This window comes from Castanea sativa, chromosome 12 (assembly GCF_040712315.1).
Source record: "Castanea sativa cultivar Marrone di Chiusa Pesio chromosome 12, ASM4071231v1".
Taxonomy (NCBI): domain Eukaryota; kingdom Viridiplantae; phylum Streptophyta; class Magnoliopsida; order Fagales; family Fagaceae; genus Castanea; species Castanea sativa.
Genome location: NC_134024.1, coordinates 44,169,567 through 44,195,908, shown reverse-complemented (window position 1 = coordinate 44,195,908; position 26,342 = coordinate 44,169,567). Strand labels below are relative to the sequence as shown.

Sequence of the window (26,342 nt, the reverse complement as noted above, 5' to 3'; positions counted from 1 at the left end):
CACTGAATCACTTCTTGTTTGAGCTTTGAAGATAGCAAAATCATCATAGCAAGGTCTTAAGAATGGTTGTGAATACACCTATATTTCCATCGAGATGTTAAACATAATATCATTTAAAACAATGTCTTAAACAAAACATTGTATAATATTTAGTTCTACCTTTTAACTAAATGAAGGTTTGAATAGGATGTTTAGCACATCTAGAACATCCAGATTTTATGCATGTTGCAAAGAAATTATATATAGTTTTGTTGAACCATCCCAAAAAATATTAAAATTCTCTCAATGGATATTTTCTCTTTTTCTTAAAATGTTTACAAACCTATCCCCATTTCACCAAAAAAATAAAATAAAATCGCAAACCTAGGAGCAGCAAGTTGACAAATTCAAATTGTTTAAAATTTGTAGATGTCTAACATAATAATATTTTATGAAATCATATTCATCACTTGTGTCTTGCAATATAACATTAATTTGTTCCATATGATGCTGATGTTATGAAAACTAGTTTGACCCTTTTTTTTTTTTTTTTTTTTCCAAGTGAACTCCAAGGAGAGAATCACACACTCTCAATAAGGCACCTTCACAAATATAAGTGACCACAAAAGTAGAATTGGGCCAAATTTAAGCAAAAATGAAGAAATGATTACAACTTTTTGTCACCCATTTTTTCACACTTCTCCTTGCTATACAAGAGGATCTGCCATCAAAGTTATAAACTGTTGTTCTAACTTATTTTGTCATATTATCTTGGTTAAAGTGTTCTTTTAAGTTAAAAAATAGCCATACCCAAGCATATCAATAGGCTTTGCACAATTTATAAATACAATGGTTCCGTTTTGAGTAAAACACCCAGAAATCCAAATCAAATTTTAGTATTATGCATTTAGCGTTCCTCTATTAAATCTTCATGGTTAAACTTAGTAAAATTCACACCAAAAGAAAAGATCTTTGTAAATTTGGACATCTTGTTCTGAAAACCAATGAAGTTATCTCCACAGAACATATATACGTAGTTAACTTTTTGTATATTGATTTCAGAAACCACTTGAAAGAAAAAGCTAAAGGAGATGGAAGTGATTTCATCACAAGTTTTGGACAATAACAGTTTTTGTAATATTACATATTATCTTCTTTTTTTGTAATAATTTTACAGTGCATACATTATGTTCAATTGTTCATACAAAAAAAATTGTAATGTAGAGTAGACTTAGAGTAACTCAATCCTACATTGTAATGGAATATTAATACACTTGCTACAAATAGTTTGGCGTTTTAACGACCACCAATTTTAGAAAGTGTTATTTCATTTATAGAATTAGATGCTGCACTAGTTGATCTGTCAGTACTATTATTAGTACCCATCAAAATAAATGCAGGTCGTTTTGGAGAAGGAAGATGAGTGTCATTACCCAACATGAAAACAACAGTTGGCATGGTTGGCCGGTCTGTTGCATGTTCTTGCACGCACAAAAGTCCAATTTGAATGCATCTTGAAATTTCATTAGCAGGGTATGTCTCATCTAGTAACGGGTCGACTATTTTCATGGAATTGTCTTCTTTCCATAGGTCCCAAACCTGAGAAAAGATATTAATCATATTAGGCTCAACAATATAAGCTTAATTTTGTAGTCATTGTTTACACATGTACTTACATGTCCAATCAAATTTGAGGAAGGGCCATCATGATGGTGAGTACTGTTCTTTTTACCGGTAACGATCTCTAGTAGCAATACCCCAAAGCTATATATATCAGACTTTATTGAAAATAATCCTTGCATTGCATACTCAGGTGACATATAACCACTGTCATAGCACAATGAAAATGAAGATATTGAGCCCCAACATAAAATGATAAAAAAAAAAGGCCTTTGGGCACTAACATACATGTAAAATTTGAAGTAACACAATATGAAAACGAATTGCAAAGATATCCTTAATATTTTTTTCTTACGAAGGCTTGTAGTTTGTACTCTCCTTCGATGTAAAAAAGGCAGTCAAGTAATCGGTTAAAAATGTATATGTTTGTTTTCTACCATACTTACTATGTTCCAACAACGCAATTTGTATTAGCTTCAATTTGGTCCCCTCCAACAATTCTAGCCATACCAAAATCCGAAATTTTTGGATTTAATGCATTGTCAAGTAGAACATTGCTAGCCTTTAAATCTCTATGGATAATTCTTAACCTTGAATCTTGATGAAGATATAAGATCCCTCGAGCAATTCCGCAAATAATCTCAAATCGCTTTCCCCAATCTAAACATGACCTTTTTGTTTCATCTAAATGAAGAAATGAGAACTTGGATTAGATTGCATTGCATTCTTTCTTTTTTACATAGGTATGAAATCTTGCTACTTGGAACTGATATGTTTGTAATGGGAAGATCATTTTCTAGCAATGATGAGTGAGGTTAATGTGAAATAGAAGACATACCAAAAATGAAAGAGTCCAAGCTTTTATTTGGCAAGTACTCATAGATCAACATCTTCTCTTCTTTGTGAATGCAACAACCTAAAATTCTCACAAGGTTTCTATGTTGGAGTTTAGCAATTAGTGCAACTTCTGTTTTGAATTGTTCTATTCCTTGTCCAGAGCATTTTGATAGTCTTTTTACTGCTATTTCCAGTCCATTTTGTAGCAAACCCTACAATTAAAGTCCAAATATCATTTTGTCATAGTGCACAATTGTTAAAAGAAACTCAACTTGGTGAATTATTTGGGGAAGCCCAATTGCACACCACAAATTCATACTCAACGAGTACCCGTAAACATTCAAGATGGAATTTCTGATGCATAAACACACTTGAAATGAGATTGTGAAAATTATGGGACTTGTTCGATGAGACTACCTTATAAACTGGGCCAAAACCACCTTGGCCAAGCTTGTTAGCAATAGAGAAGTTATCTGTAGCTGCAATAATGGTTCTTAGATCAAACAATGGCAAATTTGAATTTCTTCTAGTTCCATCAAGGTCCCTTCTACTTGGAGAGTCTTCGAAGTATGGTAAAGTGGAGTCAGCACTATATGAATATGTGCTATGCCTATTCTCTGTCATAAAAAAAGGAATTAATAATGCTAGTAACCATATTTGTCCAATTAGGAATTCTCAAACAAAAGCCTAGTTTAACAAAACAGAGAAACACACTAAAATAAAAGAATGAAATAGTGGAAAATTAAAGGAAAAATTGAAATTGAAATTTTCTATTTATCATTGACAGGAAATCCCATTTGGTTAAAATGCACTTTTCTTAGAGGTTAGTACTTATGGGAGATGAAAGTTCCTCTGGTCCGCTGATGGGACTGGAGAAAATCTTAAAATGTCAGGGAATTGGTTGGGCTTTTCATCAAGCTTATAGTTGAAAGGGTGAAAAAATTATCCATATGGCATGATAATTGACACCTGGAAGGTGTTTTTAACCCCAACTTTGTCCACAAGGTGGTGTATGACACTGCAATTTCTGAGTTTGCATAAGTATCCAGCTTTTTGAAAGAAATGCAGTAGCCTGGGAAACCAATCAGATCAAAAGATACTACCCTACAAGCTTATTTTCATTAATTAAAGTTAGCTAAGTGTCCATTTGGCAAAGATTATTTTTGCCTACTATTCATGGGTCTCACTGCACTTTTTGGTACTATTTATGAGTCACACTGTATTATTCTAGCTAATTTTTACCTTTATCTACAGTTCTTTCTGCAAAAAGTTTTCAATTTCAGCAAAATAAACAGATCCCAAACAGACTTTAAGACAACTCAATGTATTGGATTTCATCTAAATATGGAAAAGTCACATGGATTTTAACCTAAAGTGAAATAAGAAACAAGATGGATACAGCTGAATGGTGGAAAGTGGTATGATCTAAAGCAGTTGCTTCTAAGCATTCCTTAATACCCTGTCTTTAACAAGCAGTGAAGGACGGATTGCAATTCATAGTAGAATTAAATAAGAAACATGTATGTCTCAATGAGTGGTAGAAACTGGTATAGTCTAAAGCAACTTTTCCCAACAAGTCCTTCATATTTTAGCTGGCAGTGAAGGACAAGTTGCCTTCCCAAGAAAGTCTTGTAAAATGGGGTACAACGATGCTCATGTATGTTTTGTGTAGAAAGTCAAATGGAATTTGTGATCATGTTGTCTTCGAGTGTTTTTTCTTATGAGTTTGACATTTGTGTAAGAAGCATTTGAAAATTTTCCTTGGCTGCTTTAGTATACCTTCTTTGGATCCAAAGAAATGATTATGAGTATAATAACAAAATATGTCAAGTTCTTTTTCATTTTTCTTTTATCAACTTCTACGCTTTAAAAAATAAATTAAGTTCCATCCCATTTTATTCAATTTTTTCTTGATCTATGAATTCTGGCTGTTCTTTTATAAATTATGAAACCTAGTGTTGGAGCAATCTTGGGAGCATTTGTTCACTGGCCTTAGAAATATAGAAATAGTTTTTAAAACAAAAAAAATTGCTCTAAACTTCCTTACCTTTCTTCTTCTTCATTACAAAACAATACACAACTGGGACTACAAGAAGAAACATTATAGCAACCAAAACTCCCAGAATTGCTAGTATCCTCTTTTTCTGAGTAAGACCATTTTTCTTAGCATATTGAGCTGAGTAAAAAAAAATAAATTATTCAAATGACATCATATATTTGAGAAGTTGATTGAACATAAATAGTTATTATTGATGCAATTTTTGCAGGAAAATGAGAGTAGGGATGAAACAATGGGTTTAAGGAGAACATGTGATTTTATTATTTTTGTTCTCACAACAATGTCAAGTGCCAGATGTGATTCTCTTTTTTTGAGGCCGAAAATATGTTAAAAGAAGAAACAAAAAACAAAAATTGCAAACCTAACAACAATGTCAAACAACAAGTGCGTTTCTTATTAATATAAGTAGAATCATAATTCAAATCTTCCCTCCCCCATTATTGTAACAATAAAAAAAAAAAAAAAAAGTCAAATAAAACATGTATTACATAGTAGGAGGACCAACTACGAGTGATGAATATAATTGTAGAAATCTTGTGTTATTAGGTGTACACAACTCTTAAATAATTTTTACTTCTCCACACATTGTATGAGTTTTGAACTATTATGAAATAGATAAGGTATACATTGTGAAAATTTGATATATTTAGATAATTTAACAAAACCATATATAAATTCTTTCCCATATTGAACGTAATACTCGTTTAGATTTGTACTATATAATTTGAAATGGATCTATTTTAAATGGAGAAAACCATTTTTCAATATTTTGATCTAAACCAACTTTAAAGTAAATACCATAGGGAAAATTATATGTTGGATTAGTATTCTGTATAAACGTCTGACTAAAATAATACAATAGACATGAATCTTCACTAATGCTCTATTTGTTTTGAAGTAAAACAAATATGATTTTTAGGTGTTTAGCATGCCAAATAATTTTTTTTCTAGCAAACAACCAAGATTAGGCAACTACCACTAGAGCAGTGTCTTTGGTCACTGGAATGGTGGCTTTGGTTATCGAACCTCTGACACGCTGCTTCAGTGACCAGACTACTAGCATTTGCTGCTAGAGTGATGGCTTTAGCCACCAGAATGTTGGCTCCGATCATCGGAGTGGTGGCTCCAACCACCAAAGTACCAACATCGTTTGCCTAGCTCACCGAACCGGTGACCTAGCCATTAAATGGGATGAGAGAAGGTACTGTGTATTTTCGTAAAATATTTTTCCAAAATTTTACAGATAAAAGATGAAAGAGTACCTAATACAACTGCATCCACACGTATGTATAAATCTTGTCCTACATCAGGATATGTTCTTGCATCCACCAGGTCCCCTTGCCATGTCAAGCAACCAATCCCTCCCTCACTCTCATTTGCACTTGCGTAAGCAATACAAGAACAATTCCTCAAACACTTTTGCTCACACTCTTTCATACTCAAACTCATGTCTGCATGTGCTATTGAAGTATCCGGCACCTTTATATGTGCCAACTTCACGAACCCTTCTCCATTGTTGCACATGGACACTCCTTGGTTTTCCCTCATGCAATCACGAGATGACTTGGGTTTAAATCCAGGAAAGCACTTGCACTCAAAATTGACCAAACTGTGTGGGTCACAATAACTATTTGGACCGCAATTCAAATACTTATCACATAACTCTTGTGGGGCGGACCAATATTCGACCCATGTAGTCTCCTGCCATAAGGACCGACGCACAATTCCTGATTCATCCACCACCATTTTAATACTAACTTTGGGGTCTGTTGAATTTGGAAATGTACCGAACATAATGGTGGTTTCTTCTTGATTATTCACAAAGCTAACATTGAAGTAATTTGCTGTCATTTTGGGTATTCCGCTCCATCTTATGCCAGTCCAAGATCCAGCACGCCATAATATAGTCCTACCCATGTATAAGTATGCTTGAGGGTACCCAGTTGTAACCATTTGATAAGAGTAGTTGCCATTTCCCGGGTCATCTTTGGACTTCCAAGATGTTAGGATCCGGTTCAACCCGGTTTGCCGGTCCAGCCCAAGTTTCATAAACGAAAGTATAGTATTGGTGGGATAATCAAAACTTTGCCATGCAACATGTTGGCTGTCTTGTTGAACCAAAATAAGATTTCCTATATCTAAGAGCTTAGCCATAGAATTATTTGTGGATGAGACAGAAAAAGAAACATTGGTGAACCAAATAGGAGTGGTTTGGTTTTGGGTGTGGAGTACAAGGTTTCCCTTACCGTTGATGGAGAGGACTCCGGAGGTATCATTGAGAGGAGTGTCTCTGTTTGCAACCCACACAATGGTTTGTACGGTGATTTGGTTATACCAAATTCCAACATAGCGATGACTGGTACTGCCGGGGTTGAAAAACCCAAGTGCAAATGTTTTCTGGTTTGAGAGTAGATGTTGACCATCATCCTTGAGGGGTTGGTCTGGTGTTATGTTGTCAAGGGAAGTGCAGATTGGGCAAAGAAGAAGAAGGGAGAGAAGAAGCAATGATGTATTCCCTTTAGCAGGATTCATCATTTTTTTTCTGATGAAGAGTACATCAATAGGACTTATGGCTGACTGGCTAGTATAGACTATAGAGAGATTGAGAGCCATATAAAAAAAATCAATTGTTCTTCTTTTATAAATAAAGTTAAGGGAAATGCTAATGAATACCCTTAGGGCATTGGTTAATAATTCATTTAAATAAAGTTTTTATAGGAAAAGAAAATAAAACAACTAATATTTTGACAATTTTTTTCATTTCCCATAAAAATTATGTCAAAACTTTCCTAAATTGGATTGTTAACCAATGCCCTAAGTGCATTCGTTAGCATGACCCTAAAGTTAAATGAGTTATTTGACGTATGCAAGTTGTCGTCCACTTGTCAAGGACCCAGACATTCAAATAACGTTTACCTTGGAAACCCGTTCACATTAGTGAAAGATGACTAATGCTATAGTGACATAAAAAATGCACAATTTTGTGCTATAACTCGCTACGTGACAAGTTGTAAGTGGTGGAAGTGTGTCCCTACATGACCCACAATCATACATCTACCAATCACAACTCGCCATGTGGCGAGTTGTGACACAAAATGGTGCATTTTTAAGTGTTGATAGTTTTGCTAAGTGAAAGATACTTGACAAAAACTTTGGTCTTCTTTGGCAACTTAAATTTATGTCTAGGTAAACAATTTTTGGCCCTAGAACTCAGATGTACATTGATTAATGAAGGGTTTATTTATTTATTTTTAAACAATATAGAAATTCTACTCTAGTCTAATCTAAATGTATATGAGTGAAACTCTCTCCTAAAAATTTGAACTTTGTCTCTTGCCCCCCACACCTTACAGACATTTATAATTGTGGAGTGACCATTCACCTTACAAACATTTATAATTGTGGAGTGACCATTGTGCTAAGGGTACGCAGTGGTAATTATTGGGTTCTTTAAATAGTGATTATTTATTGCTAACAGTCGGGGGAGGCGCCGAATGTGACCACCCTGTCTTGAAGTGTGCACAACATTTAGTGTGGATGGGAAGAAATTTCATCCTATTGCAATTGGTTAGGTTAGTAAAGGACTTATTCCAATGTAATGGTCCTGGAATTTTGTATACAAGTAATAATCAAGGAAACTTCCACCCAAAATAAGTCGGACTTTTGGCAAGAGACAAAATTGATGTCTAGACAAATCAAGAAAATGCCAACCAAAATGGACCATATTCTTAATATCTTATCTCTATTTGTTCCAAGTACAAGACATACAAAATGCCAACCAAAATGGACCATATTCTTAATATCTTATCTCTATTTGTTCCAAGTACAAGACATACAATCCATGCTTGGCGTATAAAAGTTGAACATCTTATCTAAAGTCCATCCTCTAAAAGCTTGAGAAAAAATTTATTTAAACCAACACAATATATAAATTATAAAGGAATCAAAGAAAAATTGTCAAAAATAATGAAAATTTAATCTATGCTTAAATTCTTATAAGGATGAATACAATAGCAAAATCCTTTTTTTTTTTTTTAAATAAAGATAAAAAAATCTATTCTTATTTTGTACGTATGATAAAGTCCTATCACAAAGTTTTTTGAGACTCATGTTGATTAGTGATTAGGAGTTATTAAGGAATAATCATCAAGGACTTATTCCAATGTAATGATCCTGGAATTTTGTATACAAGTAATAATCAAGGAAACTTCCACCTAAAATAAGTTGGACTTTTGGCAAGAGACAAAATTGATGTCTAGACAAATCAAGAAAATGCCAACCAAAATGGACCATATTCTTAATATCTTATCTCTATTTGTTCCAAGTACAAGACATACAATCCATGCTTGGCGTATAAAAGTTGAACATCTTATCTAAAGTCCATCCTCTAAAAACTTGAGAAAAAATTTATTTAAACCAACACAATATATAAATTATAAAGGAATCAAAGAAAAATTGTCAAAAATAATGAAAATTTAATCTATGCTTAAATTCTTATTAGGATGAACACAATAGCAAAATCCTTTTTTTTTTTTTTAAATAAAGATAAAAAAATTTATGCTTATTTTGTACGTATGATAAAGTCCTATCACAAAATTTTTTGAGACTCATGTTGATTAGTGATTAGGAGTTATTAAGGAATAATCATCAATATATATATATATATATATATATATATATATATATATATATATATGCAGAGATCTCATGTGGGAGGGCATAAGGTATTGCCAAGTGATGCTCTAATTTTGTATTTAGCATTTTTTTACCTCTTTCATTAAGATTTTTTTACAGTTACCCAAAAGTTTACATTAATTTATTTTACTATTATCTCATTAGCCTCTCATTAATTGCCTAAGCTTACATCACACATTTATCTCTTTTTCATGTCTTTTAGAATACCCACTGTAAGGACACAATTTGAGCCTGAACCCACTGTCAGAAAGGGATGGGCTTTAAAGGCCTTTTACAATAAAATTTATAGAGAGTGGGCTTGAAATCTAGGTTCTAATGATGTTTAGATAACAAAAATGATGGGCTTTGATCACAATGGTACGTACAAGGAACTATTTATATGAATATGAAAGAAATCTTCTCCTCGGACATAGACCGATGATGACTTATATTACTTCTTCCTTAGATAGAATATAATTATGCATAATGAGGTCTACCGTGTTTTTTCTCTTTCTTCTCTGATCCCCTTTGCCGAAGGTCCCTTCTCTCTTTTATACTTCCTCCTTTTCCCCATTTTTAGCCTCCACGTTATGGTTAGACCGCTGGTTTAGATACTTGTCCCATCCACCTCCCCTGAAATCTTTGGAGATAGGAGCAAAGTTAAACTTTGATGTTCAAGTCTCACTTTCCCATTAATGCGGCCAGAGTAGCAGTTGCAGAGCATTCAATGCGAGGGCGGTGGTAACAGCTTTATCTTAGATATTCCACCGCCCTTACCTACAGGATTTTTCTAGAACATAGCCTGTGGATGTTAACCAAGTTTTCACTTACCTTGGCTTTACATAGCCAAGGACATAATCATCCTCGGACTGTCCTTTTGGACATACTTATTCAGGCATTACCTCTTTATTGTTTAGTATTGCTTTCTGAGTTGACATACATCCATCATCGGACCATTTGGTGTCCTCGGATTGGGCCTTTAGCCCAAAAGATACTCTTGGGTCATCTTACACATATTCCTGGGCCTAATGACCCTACACCCACCATTTTAATATTTCAAAAAAAAAAGCAAAAAATAATAATAATTAAGGACTAAAATTAATAACTAACCAGATAAGGCCTTGGAGGGAGATAGAGAGATACAAAAATGTTGTGGATTGTTAAATAAAACGCATTGTTTCACTACAAAATCAAAACGCCTTATTTCACTATAAAACACCTGAGATGGACAAAACATTTGAACGAGAGAGAGAGAGAGAGAGAAATTTGAGGGGTCGCTACCTCCGCCATATTGGCCTCTCACCATCATTAAGACGATGAAACCCCTACAGGTTTTTTTTTTCTTTTTAAATTAGGGGATTAAATATGATTTATGTTTGGGTAATTTGGTTGGATAATTTTTGTTTTAGGTATATAAGTAGAGAGAATATTTGGTACGCAATATAAAGTCATATTTTACCATGGTTTTAAATCATCTATAAGACACGTGCATACACACTTGTCCACACCATGTTTTAATGTCACATTATCAATGAGTGGAAGACAGTGAGAGAATTGGACATACTTTTATTTCATAATATTTAATATGTGAACACAACACAAATGATTTGATTTTCATGGTCCCATTACTCTTTTGCATTTATTTTTGGTTTCATGATTTAAAAAATAATAATAATCTTACCTTGAAAAGGCTTTAGATATGCAATGAAACAACAATTATAAATTGCACACACATAACCATTATAATTATTCAATTCAATGAATGACTAAAAAAAAAAAAAATTTGGAGGAATATTATAGAATAAAAGTTGTTACAAAATGTCTCTCTCTTAGACACCTCATGCGAGAGTGCATGAGGTCTTGCAAAGTGACATTCTAATTTTGCATTTAGCCTTTTTTTTTACCTCTTTCATTAAGCTTTTTTTTTATTGTTACCCAAAAGTTCACATTATCTTATTTTACTATTATCTCATTAATTGCTTAAACTTACAGCACATCTTTCACTATTTTTCATGTCTTTTAGCATACCCACTGTTTTAGTATTAAAAAAAAAACAAAAAATAAGTAAGGACTAACAATAATAACTAACAAGATAAGACTCTAGAGAGAGATAGAAAGACACAAAAATGTTGTGGATTGTTAAATAAAAGACACTATTTCACTATATATTACCGAAATAAAAGACCTAAAACTAACAAAACATTTGAAAGAGAAAGAAGGAGGAATCTGAGGGGTCACCACCTCCGTTATACTAGTCTCCCACCACCATCAAGGTATCGAAACTCCTACGGGTAATCTTTTTTTCTTTTTAAATTAAGGGCTTAAATATGATTTAGGTTTAGGTGATTTGGTTAGTTAGTTATTGTTTTGGGTATATAAGTAGAGAGAATATTTGGTATGCAATGTAAAGTCATATTCTACCATGATTTAATTTTAAACCATCTATAAGACAATATGCATATACACTTGCCCGCACCATGTCTTAATGCCTGTTGAAATATGAAATTTAAAAGCAAAACGTGTTTATATAAGAAACTGTTCAAGCAAAATTTATCAAAAAATATATATTTTGGACAAGTTTGTGGGACTAAAAATAAATACCTTCTCCAAAATTAACAAAGTCAATAGTTAAAAAAAAGAAAAAGAAAAAAAGAAGATGATATATAACCTCACACTCATGTGCAAAAGAATTGAGGATAAGTCTTGTCAAATTGATGGCTTAATATATATATATATATATATATATATATATATATATATATATATATATATAAAAAACAAAACCCCACACTCACATCATGAGAGAAAAGAGGTGGAGTGGCAGTAAACTTACCGCCACAGTGTCACATCCTTATTAAAGCTTAGTTTGGATTCAGCTTATTGTGGCCACGTTTTGAGATTATGCGTTTTGTAGATTTTTTTTTTTCAACACGCATGAACAGTAACGAGTACTGTTCATGCACGTTATTTCACTGTGCGGGAGACCAATTTCACTGTTCACGCACTGTAGCTGCACTGTTCACGCACTGTTCATGAGACCCGCAAGCATTTTATTCAGAAAAAAATATTAAAAATGGGTCCCACAGTACTATTCACACATTTAAAAACTATTTTGCTACAGTGTTTTCAGTTTTCAGTTTTCAGCAATAAGCTCTATCCAAACGGACCCTAAAAATAAATAAAAAAGAAGAAGAAGAAGATAAGATGAAAGTGGGACGTGTGGCTGAGTAACTTCCTGCCACACGTACCACTCAAGCAATTCCAAAAGCAAAAGTAGTTGAAATTTAGCTACAATCCTCGCCAACTCAACTGTACCCAAAGGATGCCAGTGCATATTGCACTTTCTTTGCAATTTCGGCCCATGAATTGATTAGTTAAGAGCAAAAATAGGGGAAAATTGCTTCTTAGTTTCTCTGTAAATTGGAGAGGAGATACGGATAAAAAAAAGAAAAAAGAAAAAGGAGACACTGATAGAAGGAGGCAAATAAAAAAAAAACGAATACAAGTAAAGAAAAAAAGAAGAGACAGATACACAAAAAAGAGCAAGTACACACACGGTAAAGACAAAGAAAAAAAAAGAGAGAGGCACAGACAGAGAGAGCAACATCAAGCGGAGGAAGAATACGCAGCATAGGTTTGTATATGGGTTTTCACATCAGTCCCTTTCTTCTTTAAATCTCTCTCTCTCTCTCTCTCGCCCTCATTCTCAAATCTGAATTTTTGCTTGGTAATGCAAATAGGTTCGGGTTTCATGAGTAGTTCCTAACTCCATGCATGAAACTTTAGATACAAGTCCCTAACTCGTAAATCCTATTTGTACATTACCAAATAAAAATTCTCTCATCTTGACACCACTAAAATCTCTCATTCACTTTGTTTTTAAAATATGAATTTTTGTTTTGTAAAACAAATAAGGTTGGGTTTCATAAGGAGTTCCTAACTCCATATATGAGGCTTTAGATATGAGTCATTGACTCGTAAATCTTATTTGAAAATTACCAAATAAAAATTCTCTTAAAGTTGTGGTGTAATGTTCTCTTTAATTGGAATCCTTGATTCTACTAAACTAATGGAATCCTTGACTCTGTCTCATTAATGGAGTTCTTGACTCTACGAAAATAATGGAGTCCTTAACTCTACCCCATCAATGAAGTCATTGACTCTACAAAAATAATGGAGTTCTTGACTCTACCCCATCAATGGAATCTTTGACTCTACCTCATCAATAGAGTCCTTGACTCCACAAAAATAATGGAGTCTTTGACTCCACCCCATTAATGGAGTCCTTGACTCTACCCCATCAATGGAGTCCTTGACTCTACTAAATTATGGAGTTCTTGACTCTAATTTTTTTTAGTGGAGTACTTGACTCCACTATATTAATCATGATGAATTCTTTGGGATTATCAATTCCTTAATCAAAATTAGAGTTAATAATTCCTAAAATAAAATGACCATTAAAATTGATTTAAGGAAATATTCCAACTCCAAATATGTTCACAATGATTAAATTGCTTCAAATGAGTTTTCTTTCCCTTAATTAAATTTGGGAATTTCAATCAAAATGCCATTAAAATTCCTACAAAGAAGCAAATGAAAGAAAGGAAAAATTGTTTGGACATTTAATTTCTCAAAGATAGAATCCTTGGTTCAATTTCCATAAAATATATGGTCCATAACTTATCCTTAAGATTAAAATAAATTATCTCACCCAAATTCAAAAATTATGTCAATACTTAATTAAACACCAAGTATTGACTTAAAGATCCATCACTTAAAATTGGACAAAACCATATTTGAGACTTTAAATTTAAGCTCTCAAATTAAGAATTACGAAGTGGCTTGATCCCCGCCAAGGATACGTAGTCAACCTAAACAAATTATTAGGTGCAGCAAAAAATAAATAAAAACACATATCCCCTCCAACGTAAAAATAGATAAACTTATGTATAAAAACAACGTGATTGAAATCAAAGGGTCTTCTTTTGAAACAAGAGATTGTAATTAAGAGATACATTATTTTAAATAGGCACTACTCACATCAATAAAAACTCATACGCCAAAAGGGCCTGTGGGTGAGATTATGTTTGACGAATTTGACAACGTTTGTTAAGCATAACTTGACTATATTTGTTAAATATAATTTGACAACATTTGTTAAACATAATTCGACGACGTTCGTTCAACATAATTTGACAACCTTTGTTAAACATAAATTGACAACGTTTGTTAAACATAATCTAACAATTATCGTTAAACCTTGGTTAACAATTTTTGACAACAATGCCGTACTATCAATGAGTGAAAGATAGTCAAAAAGTTAAGTATACTTTTATTTCATAGTATGAAATATGTGAACACAACACAAATTAGTTGATTTTCATGGTCCAGTTACTCTTTTGCATTTATTTTTGGTTTCATGATTTAAAAAAAAAAAAAAAAAATCTTACCTTACGAAGGCTACAAATATGCAGTGAAGTTACTAAACCAATTTTTAATATCTCAAAATATATATGTTTTTTTACTCTAATTTAGTTTACTTTTTCTTTATAATTTATGTACAACATTATTCAAAACTATTTTATATAAAATATCACAAAATTATCCATGTATCGCACGGGCAACGTACTAGTGTTCATAAACTTCCCATGTCACCAGAACATTGATTGCTAAAGTATAAACAAAACCCCTGGCCCTGGCTCAACCATATGCTCAGCTGTAACATTTCACAATATGGTCCAAGTACAAAACTACCTAGGATAAATCAAGCATCTATACAATCCAAAAAAGAAAGAAAAAAAAAATTGTATGTGATTTTACATTTTCGTTCACAAAGTGTTGTTAAACAAGCAATAAGGCTATCTGCAAATTGTTTCTCGCGAATAAGTAATATCTCGAATAAGTAATATCTCATATTCCAATACGCAATGGGTTTAGTCTCCAAAAAACCTATTCACTTTTTCTTCCTTTGCAAATTGGTGAATATTGGGTGTCTTATGCAAGAAAGGTGGGTTGATTCTGATGATCATCAAGTTCCTCTTCCCAATATTCATTAACAATCTTACCACTGCCAGTCACCAAGTCAAAAGCTTTTTGTATAAAGCCATAAAAATTATCTATTGGCTCTCAAGAGTCAAGACCCATATGATGGGCCTTCAAATCACTGCTGTGCTAGAACGAGCTATCCTTTGAGCTTCTTCCAAATCTTTTAGAAACCTGTTTTTTTTTTGGGCCAAAATGATTATTGGATCAGAGGAAATCGTGTAAAGCAAGGATAGTTTCCACTTTAACTACATTCCATCAAATAACTAAACTAGCCTCAAATTATCACTATATAACTAAGCGTATCATATAAATATGACTATTTATATTAGTTGAGATTTAAGTTCAATAAAGTGTGACTGAAGTTATGGAAGTCTGGCTTATAACAACCTTCCGTTCTCTAGGCTTGGGTCGAGATTGGGTCAAAAATGGAACTTTAAAAGAATTTTGATTTGTAAATTTTAAGAAACCACAAATCATTGCATGCTTGCAACCTACATGGGATGAATAATGCCAAACCAAAATCCACAAGCCCAACAAAGTTTCACCAAGTGTCAAATTAACATGATGCAATCCAACCCACAACTACATTCTCAAATTTGCAGCTGATGCAAGAAAGATGAAGGCCATAGAAATTAGCATTTAAAGGCAGTGTGTGCCAAGCATGAACCACAGCTAGCACAGCAAAAGCGTGCTTCTAAAATCACAACGATGATTCCAAAGCATACATACCTCTTAGAATTCAGAACCACAGAACCACCGAGTATAAAACGAATTCCAGAATTGCTGGCATTTTGTAAAGCAACAGAACGTGACTCTTCATATGTCGTCCCTCCAACAATGAATATGACTACTTCCTGAGGCCTGCTCAAAGATGAAGTGTTTGTCATTCAAGCTATTATCCAAAGCCTTTTAAAAATCTTTATTTGAAGGCTATAACTTTCACTTCAAAGGCTATGGCTATCTCAAATATAAATTAACGTTCAATCCTACAATACTCTGTCCATGCTTGAAATGCCTTTACTGTAAGATGTAACAGCAAAATGAAGGGGAAAGAAAGGAGACTTAAGTAAAATGGTAGAAAAACTTGAGAGGATAGGTGATCGGGGGTATATATATCTGATTTTGACGTTGACATCTACTTCTAGCTTACCATTACTTTTGTTATGGAATTTATAGACATTTTTAATTTCATATCTTAGTCCTTCCCCCCCCCCCCCCCTTTTAGTATTTTCTTACAAGGGGAGGAGATTCCCTTTAAGCCGGACCTCATTGGTTTTAGTTTTTCTTTTGTACATGTTAATTATATTTCTATTGGGTTTTCTTTTTGTAAAGATCCCATGTACTAGGATTGTGCCCCTTTTTGCACTTTCTTATTGAAAAAATAACTATTACTTGGATAAAAAAAAAAATTTAAGTGTTTTCCTTGCATACCTCCCATGCACTAGGATTCCACTTTTTTTTTTTCCCCCTCTTAATACAATTTATTACTTATCAAAATTATATATCTGATTTGGATGCATGGTAATCAAGAAGCTATGCAGAAACAGTAATAGTTTCAATTAAATGAACAATAATCTAAGTTCTGGGGGTAGGCTAGATGGCTTAAAAACTGTCTTCAACAAATTAAGGGGACGCAGCCACCTCAGTTAACTCATATCAATCAATCCCTATGACCATATATAGCATAGTGTCAGGGTGAAGCATCAGTGCCCAAAATATGCACAGGGCCAAACTCCCAAAAATAAGAAATCCCTAATTGATACCTTTGGTGTGTGACCTACCATAAACTATGTTGATAGGTTTGCTTCAAATGAGCCATTAGCGGACCAGCATACCTTCTTTTCTTTTCTTTTCTTTTTTTTTTTTTTTTTGGTAGGGGGTGGGGGGTCGTGAGGCACGGAAGTTTCAGACCAGCATACATTCTTTAACAAGTGCTGAAAGTTAGACATTAGCAACATATATCTGATGAGAGATAATATGTTATTTAGGGTTTGTTTGGATACCGCTTATTACTGAAAACTGAAAACACAATAGCAAAATTATTTTTTAATATGTGAATAGTGCCGTAAGACCTAGTTTTAAAGTTGTTTTTGCTGGAAAAAAGTACTTGTAGGTCCTGTGAACAGTGCACAGGACCCACACAGAAAATGCAGACTCACGTCTGCTTTCCTTTTTAGTGCAATCCAAACGTGCACTTAGATTGAGAAATTTGTATGAAGTGGGATTTTCCTCATAAACTCTTCTCATTATTAAAGAGTAAAATTAGTAACATAACTAGAATTATCTTGGCACTACTTCTTGATGATATGCACACATACAAGTACATGCAAACCTACACACATACATAAACATGTACCACACAAGTTCCAGTTACCAGTTTTTGCAGTCTGACCACTGGTTATTCAGTTAAGCCTGGTTTATTCAGAAAATCTTGTTTTACTGTTTTAGGCTATATTTGGATTGGTATAGAGTTCTTGATTGAACCAGTTGAATCAGCTGGTCTGCTCAGGTTTTTAAAACAGTGGAAAGAAAGCACACTACATTCCAAAATTTGCAAGAGATAAACTGCAACATTCCTGGGAAGAAACAGTTATTTTATAAAACAAACCTGCCCTGCTGAAAGTGATTGCCAACATATGGGTAGTCCACATCTCTCAACCATCCCTTGGAAATGCTTTCCATGGTTTGGAACAAAAGGGGTTGGTGCTGGGTGTAAACATTCTCAACCCCCTACAGCATGGGGGAAAATGATGAATAAGCATCTAACCACATCCACAAGCAGAAAGTGAAGTGTTTCTAACTAACGTTCAGTCCACGAGCTATGTTACGAGCAATATTCAAAAGATCTCAATTTCTAAAAAGATCCCCAGTTCGCTTATCAACCCCTGCTTGTTTCAAGACGAACTGGACAAGCTGTCATACCATGATGGCTAATTTTTCCAAACCAGTGAATCATCTAGCAACTAGCAAAGAACACAACAATTTCAACATATTTGCTACTCTACTAAAGCATCAAAGCATGCAAAACAGATATGCTGGTTTGCTTATTTTACCCCTGGTTTGTACTTGGCAGACCGAGAAGCTAGTTTGTTGAAAAGTTGCATCAATTGAACAGGGCTTTCCTTCTCGTAGCGCAAAGCATAAAGCATCACTAAGCGTAAACGGTCAATATCAGATACACTTTCATTGTTTAAAAGATTTGTCACTGCCTGCATTGAAGTTTGAAAAGAAAAGAAGGTCATTGCTCAACATTTGAACAGTATACTAGATATTTCTGGCTTTGATTTCGAGCTGTCAAATTCAGGAATCTCAAATCATATATCAGTAGGTAAGTCTATTGACTCCAAAAAAGCACCAACTATCACATCTCTCCCTCTCCCTCCCCAGTGTTTAGTGGTGTGCCCATGTAAGTGTACATGCCCACCTGCAGGGGGGCGGGGGGGTTAGGGTGTTGAAAAAGTCTCAAACGGTGTTATGTTGCACCACTCAATATCAGTAGATGAACACTTTGTTTTAGACAATAACTTGAAGGGAATAAACATGATACGCTAATAAAACAATAATTCAGGAGACCAAATAGCATCTTGTAACACAGAAAGGAAAATTAGGTAATCAAACATAAGCAATATTTATTGCATAGGCCTTTGTTTTTATGAGAAGGCATAAATTTTGAGTTAATCCTATTGGATGATGTCATTAACGGCTAATTGCCTATGAAACTTCAAATAACTTACATAACACCTCTAGAGAACCTATTTATCCCCCCCCCCCCCCCCACCCCCACCCTCCCCAAAATAGAAAACAAATCCATAGCCAACCCCAAAGGACTAAGGCTTTATTGTTTATAGTAATGAGGCCAAACCTAGGTTTTGTTGGTTTCATCAAGGAAAGAAGTTTAAACCCTAAATTCAAACATTGGGCAGATCAAAAACTTGTGGAGAGTTTAAAACTAGGATGTGACTTTTCTCCCAATTGACATGGAAACACAGAAACAATAACACCCAAAAACACTTGAAATTGAAACTCCCCAGAATGCCTAGCACTTGCTGTTTAAAATCTTCAGCTTAACTTTCGCAAAATGAACCAGAGGTGCAACTTACCAAACCTTAGTTCCTTGGATTATCCATTGGTCTAAACCCAAAGGTATCCATATAACCCCCATTTGGATATATATGGATACCTTTGCCCCAACTTGTTCAGGATTACTTAAAAATTTGCCCAATCTTGCCCCACTTAACAAGTCCAAACTCCAATCCAATTGAACCTTTCTATAAATTCCTAAATTACTAATAAATAATGTCTGGGTCTGATCCAGCTGAAATTTATTAAAATCCATTACACAAAAATCTTCTTTGCATCCTAACCACACTTAATGTCATATATTACTAGTAAAGTAAAAATTAATGCCAATGCTTTGATTGGTATCAGAAACCTCAATATTGCACCTGTCACTAATGTATCATCCTACTTCGGCTTTGGTCAAGTGATAAGCCGTAGATTGGGTTAGGGTCGATCACAGTTCCAAATATACATTTTTTGATAGGTAGGTCACAGTCCAATATTACCAAGTCTAAAATAAAAATAAACAAATAAGAGAATAGGGGGGACAAACTCTATAATAGCCCATTAGAGGTGAATGCCCCTGGATTACCCGGCAACTGGTTTTGACAGGCGGGAGAAGTTGCTTGTAGGTTTTAATGGCTAGAGGAGAGTCCAAAGAGCTTTTCCTTAGAAAGGATCCCTACACTATCCAAAAAAAAAAAAAAAACAATCAAAACAATTACCCAGCCCTATCTAGTGAGGAGAAATTGCCAATCATACTTCTCCGCATCCCCCAAATCCTGCCAATTGGACTTTCAACCCCACATGTTTGTGACACCCTAACTGTTTGTGTCCTATTGTGTCAATACTGCTTCTAAACCCCTGCAAAGTTAAGCACTTGGCAATACTGTCAGCCAAGAGGAGATTTGAACTATTGACCTCTGCTTCATGAGGCGTGGTCACTAGCCAATTGTCCTCTCCTCCTAAAATATTTTTTTTGATAGGTAAGATAAGATATTGATAAAAAAAGACTACGACATGGAAGAAAACATGAAGTAGCCAAAAAAATAAAAAAATAGACATAAAGCTATGTACAAGAAGAAAGGGAATCTAAAAAAATTGGGAGGGACTCACATCTCTGTGACCAATCAAACAAAGTCCCATAAAAGACTAGAGAAGTTGCTCCCTCGAGCATTCCACATCCTCAAAGGTACACCTGTTTCTCTCCCTTCAAATACACTACATTAAACACAATGGAGTCAAATTCCAAATATTGGAAGAATACTTCCCCAACCAATTCCTCCACCCGAGCAAAAGATTCTTCACTCTCTTAGTAATCACCCATGCAACCCCAAAATATTTTAAAACAAAATTCCACAACCAGTGAGCCTCCCCACAATGAAGCAAAAGATGGTCCACTGATTCCCCATCACATCTGCACATGCAACACCAATCCACTAAATAAAAGCCTCTCCTCCTTAAATTATCAGCTGTGAGAATCTTTCCCCATGCCACTGTCCAAGCAAAAAAGGAAACTGTTCAGGGAGCCTCAAACCCCCCAAACTGCTTTCCAAGTGAAGATAACAAAGGACGATTCCCTCAACTTACAATAAAAAGACTGAATCTCAATTGAAGAATCATTCATGAAGATATATCTTCCAACTCACATAATATAAAGCTAGACACTAACTGGACAGCCCAATTCATTTCATCTCATACTCTTTAAGCTAAACCAACACTTGCTAAGGTTAAAGCACAGTTCACTAATAGCATGCTGTGACATATCAAATGAAACTTGTTTGAAATGCTTAGATAACATTTGATCATTCATTGCATAATTCAAGCATTTACATTACTAGCCTTTATCAGCTGGCACTAATATAATGCAAAGAGCATATCCCATGAACTATCTCTTTAAAATTAGTTCTCAAATTATGCAATGACCTCAACTCTTTGACTTCCTAACAGCTTGTCAATTTATATTCTTGCATAGAGGAATTATTTGATTGATCAATCATCCATTCAACTCCCCAAAAATTTAGGCTCCATTTGTTTCAGTATAGAATATCTTTAGTGCAACTGAAAATTGCTAGTCAATGGATGAGTGGAAATTACAGCAAAGAGGTGGGAAATAATTTATGCCATCTACCCACATCCCCTCCACCTTTCTCTTCTCTCCAGACAAGGCATGACCCTCACAATCTCTCTCTCCCTCCTTCATGCCGACACCACTGTGACATAGGACATATTGGGGAATTTGTCTACATTCGCTTGTGGGAGGATTAGAGTTAGGAGGATTTTGGATTTAGGGTCAATTAATAACTAGGGAAAGGATGAGAAAGGATTTCATTTAGGTTTGCAGAAGAGATGGGAAGATACTAAGATCAAATCTACCTACAAGTTGTGAACAGTGCACCTGAATAGTAACGTGGACAGTAATGCGGATGGTAACAGATGCGCGGTACTTTTGATGGCACTTGAATGGGAGTGGTACTTTTGATGAGCAGTCCTACTACCTGGTTATCCGTGGCATTACTGCTCATTCCTTTCCTATAAATGTTAGCAGGAGCTTGAATGGGAGAGGTACTTTTGACGTGCGGTCCCACTACCAGGTTATTTGTGGCATTGCAGCTCATTCCTTTCCTTCGAAGAGTATTTAGAGTGTCAGAGTTCCTAGGAGGATGTCTTTCTTTTTGTGAGAAGAAAGAGGAAATTGAAAGTGAACAGAAGGTATTTCTCATTTTCAATTAAACTTGGTACTTATCAAAAAAAAAAAAAAGTTAAAGAGAAAAGAAAGAGGGAATTGAAAGTGAGAATCGAACATTAAGGCCAAAGTGCCCTCAATACTCAATACACTCAATTTTTCCATTCAGCAACTCCATCTTTCTTTAAGTGCAATGACACTTCTATAGACTCTAGATCTTAGCTTTGCCCAATAGTACTAGAACTCCTACTTTGACTAACAAACAAACTCCTGAACGAATTGGACCAAAGGCCACACATCAAAGTCCATAAACTGAGTAAGACTTAAATAAATTAAAACCCTATGCCAGCAACACTGACTGATAACTAACAATTATGTAGTTTTTTTTTTTTTTTTTTTTTTTTTTTTTTTTTAAACATAATTAGAAAAATACCCTTAACACTAGGAAAAAAAAAACCAAATAGCACACCACCTTCCTAACTTCCCTGTCCCACTTCTCCTCACTGCACCACTGCCACCCCCTTCCACACCCCCCCCCCCCCCCCCTTCCACAAAAAAAAAAAAAAAACAGAAGCTCCTCCCACCACCACCTACTAATTTTTGTTGGTTTTAACATAGAGATTTTGTGCAACCTTAGATTTTGTGCAGCCAAATAGTAGAAAAAAAAATTTAGGATCCCAAAAAAAAAAAATATATATATATAACAATTTATTTTCCTTGAAAATATTGTGTAAAAAACATTTTCACCAGGAAAATGCTTTACATAGTAACAAACGGAGCTACTAATGCAGTTGCTGTCGGTGGAGCCACTCAAGTTTATTATTAGTTCCAATGCATAAAACTACTTTCACCAGGTCATCATTTTTTCATATATTTCAACAAATTTTTTTATTGGTATCATTTTTTTTAAAATATATTTTAACAAATTAAAATTTGTAAATTCATTTCCCAACCATATTTGAGCATTGGGTAAATAACATAATCCATCTTAATCTGTCTCATACTGATGAGTGTATCTAATGCATGTGTGCATACAACAAAATCATCCAAGACAACATCCTTTTCTTCAACCTCCTGTACTAGGATAATCTACTCCTTGGGCTTGATTCATGACCATATAGCTGTCTAAAAATTATATCAAAATCCATACTTATGTATCTTATAATAATCTCTATTATAAATTATCTAGAAAAATGTATATCTAAGTAGGCCCATGGATATATATGAAGTAACATAAACAATATTTAGAGAAAAACAAGACACCATACAATTGATTACACTACCTCAAATGCTGCCACTTGACCACCATTACAAGCCAACTCCAGCTCTGTTTCTGAAACTAACATGAGTTTTCTCTCTTCAACTATCTTGCTCATTTCTGTGACCAATGTCACATGCTTTAAAACATTTCCATGCATTTTTCTGTACTCAGGGTACTTGTCAACAAATTTGGCCATGTCTTCTGCAGAAATTCAAAGTGTTGGAATGATGGAATGTTATACCTCAACCCACCATGCTAATTTAGTAACATAATATCTCATAAGTCTGAATTTATCAAGCCTCATACAAACCTATCGTCTGGATGCTCTGGTTACTCTTTGAAATCTGCTGAAATTCATCTACCAATCGCTTGATATTCATCCCAATATCTCCAAAATTCTCATACATGTTAGCTTTGAAAAAGGCATCTTGTTCTGATGACAACACAACCTCCTGTGAGTGTGAATTGAACAAAGATCATTTTCTTAGCAACGCAAACCATAAAAATAAATATGTGCAATATAACAGGAAATGCAGTGCAACCTGTTGATCCTTTGGAAGTTTGCCAATGTTTCTCAAATCCACCTTGTTGTCTTGAATACCTATCAATTCATGAACCATTGCCTATGGAACATGATGTGATAAATGAGTTCAAATAATAATAAAACCATCCATGTTACGTCAAAACAAAGAGGCTCTCATATAAATGGTAAAATCTGTACTGACAACCCCAAATACCTGATAGGTCCACTGGTTTAGCAAAGGGTTCACAGGATCATCCCTCTTATCAATTACCAGCAACAATGGGGAAACTTCCATTCGTCTGAAATCAAAAAGCCCACTTTCCTGCTGGTACATCAGCTTCTGATACATCCCAAAAAGTATAAAAGTCAGATTTCTATGAACCTAAAGTAGTAAAATTCGAAGGAGAAACTGCATCCAGTAAAATTAACAATGATATGAAATATCATGAATACACATATCATCAATCAGTTTCTAGGGGAAAAAAAATACATGTGTGTGTATGAAATTCTGAAAACAGATCTCCTGGTGTGTCTATAACATCCAGGATTCAATTCCCCCCTCCCCTCTTGTAACTATCAAATTATAAAAATAAATGAATAAATTACACATTAAAAAAAATTCTGAAAACAGAATGCTTAAAATTAATATGATACTCAGTGATACACATATCATGACCAAGTAACATCTACATGTGTGTGTATTAAATTCTGAGAACAGAATGCACAAAATTCATATGAAACTCAGCAATACATATATCATGAACAAATGATATTTACACTATAGCTTCCAGTGCTTCATTTACAGCTGTTTCCTGTGCAATCCTCTTAGCAATATCAGAATTCCTTTGATATCTAATAATAGGTCTTCTTTTTAAGGCCAAAAAAATGGATGCAATACCATCAACAACTCGGTCACAGAAGTGCTGCGAATTTGAAGGATCTACAACTGCTGGGAGCATATAAATGTGATTTGACGGCATATTCAAAGTGAAATGGTCAGATCAATTGCTACAAAGTCCGCATAAAATTCCTGCAAGATAGAGATAATAATTATATCTAACTTTACAGTTGATATGAGGTGGCATAACAACAAGGTCAAATAAGATAACATCTACCCATGCATCAGAACAAGAATTCAGAGTTTTGGACCATGTTTAAGCAACCCCATAAATGCAAGCCCGTGACAATGACATGCTAATGATACTATAAGCTTACCCTTTTTTCCCAATTTTTCTTCCTGTTTTCAATCATGATAGATTTCCTAAGTTGAGTTGAATATGATTTTTCAGAGTATGTAAAATGAAAAACAGTAAAGGAAAATATCAACTACAATTTTTTTAGTAATGCAAGACAGTTTTTAGTTGGTGAAAGGGTTACCTGAATCTGCTGGACAACTTCCTGTTCATCTGCGTCAGCTAAATTATGAATCTGAGTATCCTTCAATATGTTGGAGAAAACTGTACGAAATTCAGTATACACACAAAGAAGCTTCAAATCAATAGCCAATAATCACTTATGAAAATTTTGAAACATTTAAGTACAATTTCAGTGGCAAGATAACATTGTAGCTCCTCTCAAATTATTAACAAAACTTACATAGGTGGTACTCTCCAAATCTAGGACTAGCTAGCTGTTGCCGCAAATGCTGGATATTCTCTGACGTGGGCCGAAGGAAGTAAACCGCTTTAAAATGTGACATTGGTTCTTTTGATTTGTAAATGGAATCTACCAAGAATACTTCTTTCTGAAGAAGTTCCGACTGTGAATACCCGACATTAACTATACTAACCTACAAATCATTAACTAAATTGATGAGTTACCCTCTCTTTTCCTTCAACAACAACCGACTTTGGTCATGCCAAATGTAAATAACAATGTTTCAGTACGGACTGGGGAGGAGTTTTCGTTGGAGTTTATGCAGGATCGTGTTGCTGCTAGAAGAGTTCCTGCTGTAGCTAATTCGGGTCAAAAACGCGAAAAGAGGGCCGTGTTTAATTATAATCAGAATGGCCAGCTGGGGTATGAGGATCTCACTGCTATTCTTGGGTTGAGGAGAATAGATTCCGAGACTACTTCTGATATGTCTATGTCTGAGTATGCATCTGCAAGAACGTCTTTCAATGCCAAGGAATTGGAAAATGGGGCTTATGTTGATAAATCAAGCAAATAACAAAACAAAGGGGCACATTATAAAATGTAACATTATATGCCGTTTTGATTAGCAACCTTTAGTTAATTTTTTGCTAATGTGTCCATAAAGTGACATGTAAACTTGCTGTGTGTATTGATTGATCAAATTGTATCGCGACACATGGTATTTACTATTCCACGTCATATAAAGAGCAAAACAAAACTTTAATTATTAAAATAAAAAAATTATTTATTTTCATTAAATTTTTTTAAAAAAAAACTAATGTGTACACAGTGATGAAGAGCAGTGACTAGCAGGGGGTACTCAACACAACTTGAAATCTACAAACTCAAGAACATGGGTTGTGAAATCTGAGGTCCAAATCCAACAAATATGTTTGATGTTAAGCGTTCTTTATTTTTAAGTTGGCTAAAGGTGACTCATAAATGAAGGATTGTATTTTTAAGG

The 26,342-nt window shown here is 34.4% G+C and overlaps 1 protein-coding gene and 1 pseudogene across 3 annotated transcripts; both read right to left on the bottom strand.

Moving 5' to 3' along the window:
• Nucleotides 1-1,135: 1,135 nt before the first annotated feature.
• LOC142619362 (G-type lectin S-receptor-like serine/threonine-protein kinase RKS1) lies at nucleotides 1,136-7,081 on the bottom strand. Of its 3 annotated transcripts, XM_075792447.1 has the most exons (7): nucleotides 5,758-7,045; nucleotides 4,484-4,612; nucleotides 2,854-3,053; nucleotides 2,438-2,648; nucleotides 2,046-2,283; nucleotides 1,656-1,806; nucleotides 1,136-1,578 (listed from the first exon to the last, which is right to left on the bottom strand). In XM_075792447.1, the coding sequence occupies exons 1-7, from the start codon at nucleotides 7,028-7,030 to the stop codon at nucleotides 1,276-1,278; spliced, it is 2,505 nt and encodes an 834-aa protein (XP_075648562.1). In that variant the 5' UTR covers nucleotides 7,031-7,045; the 3' UTR covers nucleotides 1,136-1,275. The 3 variants fall into 3 exon arrangements, with proteins under 3 accessions (XP_075648562.1, XP_075648560.1, XP_075648561.1); XM_075792445.1 differs by lacking the exon at nucleotides 4,484-4,612 and having other exon boundaries at nucleotides 5,758-7,081; XM_075792446.1 differs by lacking the exon at nucleotides 1,656-1,806 and having other exon boundaries at nucleotides 1,441-1,578; nucleotides 5,758-7,081.
• Nucleotides 7,082-14,801: 7,720 nt separating this feature from the next.
• On the bottom strand, nucleotides 14,802-25,600 carry LOC142620743 (vacuolar protein sorting-associated protein 45 homolog; annotated as a pseudogene).
• Between the last annotated feature and the right edge of the window lie 742 nt (nucleotides 25,601-26,342).

Coding starts and splice junctions, on each gene's coding strand:
- LOC142619362 (XM_075792447.1), bottom strand. CDS start 7,030: ATGATGAATCCTGCTAAAGGGAATACATCATTGCTTCTTCTCTCCCTT. Junction 4,613..5,757: donor TGTGGATGCAGTTGTATTAG/GTACTCTTTCAT, acceptor TTTTTTACTCAG/CTCAATATGCTAAGAAAAAT. Junction 1,807..2,045: donor AATTGCGTTGTTGGAACATA/GTAAGTATGGTA, acceptor GTGCTATGACAG/TGGTTATATGTCACCTGAGT.